The sequence below is a fragment of the Thermobia domestica genome, chromosome 14 (genome assembly GCF_964235325.1).
Source record: "Thermobia domestica chromosome 14, izTheDome1.hap1.1, whole genome shotgun sequence".
Lineage (NCBI taxonomy): Eukaryota > Metazoa > Arthropoda > Insecta > Zygentoma > Lepismatidae > Thermobia > Thermobia domestica.
Genome location: NC_137467.1, coordinates 143,908,637 through 143,912,865, shown reverse-complemented (window position 1 = coordinate 143,912,865; position 4,229 = coordinate 143,908,637). Strand labels below are relative to the sequence as shown.

Sequence of the window (4,229 nt, the reverse complement as noted above, 5' to 3'; positions counted from 1 at the left end):
CATATTTCAATAGATTTCATCTTTTTGAAGTATTTATCTGAAACACTAATTTCGATGGACACATAGGCTTACATACAGAAAGATAGTGCGAAATTCTTTCAGAGTTCTTGCTCACACCCTGCGACGTCACTGTTTATGAACTATTTATTAAACTAGCCGGACTTCCAAACCTGTTGATACTTACCGGAAATTGCAATGAAAAGCCGTCTCAAATCACTAAATAATCTCTCTTTTTCTTCATGTTAAATGATTCATTCATATGTTTCTACAGAAATTGTGCGCAGTCAGATGACGTTTGAAGCTTCATTGCGCATCTCTGGCATTGTATATAGTTACAATATGTACATAGTTTTAAAGCTTATGAAATTTCCAACAACTTTTATTCGAGTACTTTTTCCATATTTCCACTCTGTTTAGTTGAGTGAGGCAATGAAAAGAATATGTCCTCTAATACAGATCACAATTTTTCACTTTATCCTAAAGTTAAGCAAAAATGGTTACTCTGAGAAAAGTGATAATAATTTGTTACATTGCCTATAATATTAGAAGTATAATAAAGAAAGAATGATCCTTCTACGTTAATTAGTTTAGAAGTTACGCGGCATCAACTAAGTGCATGTGAGAAATCAAAGATGGCAGACTATTTATTCAAAATGGCGGAAAACCTGCAACTGGATTTTTTTGAAGTTTTCTGGAGGTTAATGAGGAAGAGATCACGGTCAAATTCCAGAAGATCCCATCTTTTTATTCTAATAGTCTACCTCAAACCTTATTTTGACTCCATTAAATAGTCATGGTTCTGAATATAACAACATGCATAACAGGCTCAAACTTCACAAAGTCTGTGCGCGAAGGGGGACAAAAAGCAAGCAAAGCTAGTCTGAGAATCTGTCATACCACCTACTAGACTTTTGTGCTAACGAAGCTTAAGTGTTTTTCAGACGAATCATCACTGGAAATGAAACATGGAATTATCACTTTGAACCAGAGGGCAAACACCAGAGCATGGAATGGAAACACCTCGAACCTCCCGTCAAGAGGAAATTCAAGAGTCAACCTTCTGCAGGGAAAGTGATGCTCTCGGTGTTTTTGGACTGACAAGGGCCAATCCTGAAACATTACCTGGAAGAGGGGCAACAATAAACATTAAACGGTATAGTGATATGCTAATAAGGAAGCTGAAGCCTGCAATTCGTAATAAACGTAGCGGTCTATTATCGGAAGGTGTTCTCGTGTAGCATGACAATATGGATCCACATACCGCCTTCCACACCGCTCAAACTCTTCAGACGCTCCGTTTCGAAGTGTTGGACCATCTTGCATATAGTGTCTACCCCACCCCGTAGTATTCCCTCCCACCTGTTTGGTCCACTTAAACCTGATCTTAGAGGCCGTCAATTCAGTTCCGCTCAACAGGTGAAGAAAGCGGTACACTCCTGACTTGCTGCGCAACAAAAAAAAAAAAAAAATTTTTTTCGGAGGGTATCGGGAAACTTGTTCAACGGTGGGCAGAGCTTGAAAAGCAGGGTGACTATGTTGAAAAATGATATAAATAAAAACATTGTACTCTTGTGGTAATAAATTATAAAAACTGATTGCAGACACTTATTTACTCACCCTCGTATATATAATTCTAGCTTTTAGTGGCCATCTAGAACAGGTTGGTGTCATTTTTATGGTATATGTAGGCATATTATAATTTTTTTCAGTTGGTGTTTAGGATATTTGTGAAAGTTCTTTTCTAACGTTTGTGTCGAATTTTACCGAAATACGTTGTATTTATACTCATAACGGCTAAACTCATGAAGTGAAGTTGTATCGTGGAATGTAACTTCACTCATAAAAAATTGTGCTTAAAGGTACTGAGATTAGATTTAGTGATAAAATATATGAAATCTTTCAGTTTTACGTCCCACGCATATGCGGTGTAGGCTAAAATATACGGTGATGATAAGAAATAAATGGAATAGTGGAATGAAACAAGTGGTAGGAAACAGGAGAACCCCAAGAAAGATGCAGATTTATTGTGCGGATCCATACATGAATTCATTGCATATATACTTTTTTCTCAGTAAATTAATTCTCTGTATCTTAAACAATCATTTTTGGGGTGTGGACTGACATTTCCTCTGTGCAGATTCACTTTAGGATAGCATCAGTTTACATATACGATAAGAACGATTGTGCAAAAGACACTAACCAACTTGTGCTAGATGGCCAATAAAAAGCCTGAACTCTATCTAACCGAGTCAGGACAGAACCGCAACATTTAAACAAGGATAGCGCAAAACACTGTATATGATATAACATTACCCAACGTATTGGAAGCAGAGTTCTAGAACACAGGTCCCCCTTCCCATTTAGCTGTAATAAAGACAGAAAACAACGTGTCCTGCAGGGCTCCAACCCGCCTTCACTCGCTAACGCTCTCGTCAATGCTATGAGAATTAAATATTAAACTTCGGTACAGAGAGGAACCAACCTAGGTACTAACCTATATGGGGAGGACATGTGTTCTAAAAGCTTCTCCGTATTGGATTATATATTTGTACGTTACAAGGACGTTACGTATACCCCGATGTTTTTATTGCTTGCACACTTATGGTCCAAAGTAACAAATTATATTAACGTAAATTTCATAAATATGTGGATCCCTTTAACATGAATTAGCACACTGACTTCAGATACTTCAACTTGTAGTCCTATTGTGCTTCCTTACGAGTGAATCCGTACTTAACAGGTTAGACTTTCATTAATGTACTTCCAAGTATTTACGTATCTCTCAGATAAGAACAGAACATATTTCGATCATTTACACAGTGGCATATTAAAATATTTTTACGAATTTGTCCTGTAAATCTTACAAATATATGGAGCAATACAGTAAATCTGCAGAAAAAGAAGAGGCCTATTTATGCAGTTAATTTATATGTGAATCCCTATTGCAAATCTGAACTAAATGAAAAGGTATTTTAGATACCTGGAAGCGATTAAAAAGTAAAACTCCCTTTATTTAGACATATATAAAGATTCTTCTTTTAGTACTTGCGTATGTGAAAGAGTGTCTATATGTTACTAATACAGTAACTAAATACTACTTAATATTAAGTTCGTCCAGTATTTTTCCAGTTATGGTTGATACTTCAGCCATAGCCCCCATGCCTGTGTCACCACAAACAAGAGTTTTTGCAATACACGGGATTTCTTTATATCCCCATTTCTTTAGATTACCTATGTGTTCACTTGTAATAGGGTGTTCCCACATTTTTGTATTCATTGCTGGGCAAAATAATATAGGCTTTGATAAGTCCCATGCTCTCACGGTACAGGTAGCAAGATTATCACAGAGACCATTAGCTATTTTCGCAAGGGTATTAGCATCTAACGGCACAAGAACTAAGATATCAGCCCATTTCCCTAATTCAATATGTAATACAGGATCTCCTCGACTAGACCACATCGTCCATTCGTCTTTGTCTTCGTACACTACTACGCGGTCAGCTATATCCTGAATATTGAAGAAATGACATGCATATTTAGTCACTACCACCTTTATTTCTATATCAGCTCCATTTGGCGAATCCAGCAACTGCGTTACCAGTTCTGGTATTTTCATTGCTGCAACACTTCCACTACACACTAGTAAAATATGGTACTTGTTTACAACTGATTTACTCTCCTCAAAATCCATTCTTGACTTTTTCAAATTTCGCTGATTTTCGTATCAATCTGAACGAACAGCGCTGCAGACGGTCAGTCATAATTTTAAGGGTTGGAAACTACAATTTCATGTTTTGATAAAATATTTCCATTCCGTGTTTATATGGGAGAGTCATTCCATACCCGTCTTTGCAAAATTTTGTTGAGTGTACGCAATGCAAAAAATACAAAATCATTATTATCGCTAACTAATTTCAAATTTTGCATCGCATATACGCAAAATATTACGGAATGTGCCTAATGAAGTCTTATTACGTAATATAGTGGTTCCCAAGTTAATTCAGAGTTAGGCTAGTTTTAGACGGAAGCATTTATCGTAGCATTTCTCGCAGCAGATGTGCGGCCAAAAATCTCGTATATTTTATTGCATCAAAAGTATATCGTCGCTGCGCCTCGAAGAACCGCTATGTGACATTTTTGTCGAAAATGAGTTATGAGGTGCAAATAAACCTGAAAGCTGTCAGGTAGCGTCCCATATAATGTGAGAAGTGAATATTCAATTGTTTCGC

The 4,229-nt window shown here is 36.8% G+C and overlaps 1 protein-coding gene across 1 annotated transcript; it reads right to left on the bottom strand.

Annotated features, from left to right (window-relative positions):
* Nucleotides 1-2,990: 2,990 nt before the first annotated feature.
* Ppcdc (phosphopantothenoylcysteine decarboxylase) lies at nt 2,991-3,788 on the bottom strand. The gene has a single exon (XM_081738990.1). The coding sequence runs from the start codon at nt 3,689-3,691 to the stop codon at nt 3,095-3,097; it is 597 nt and encodes a 198-aa protein (XP_081595116.1). The 5' UTR covers nt 3,692-3,788; the 3' UTR covers nt 2,991-3,094.
* Between the last annotated feature and the right edge of the window lie 441 nt (nt 3,789-4,229).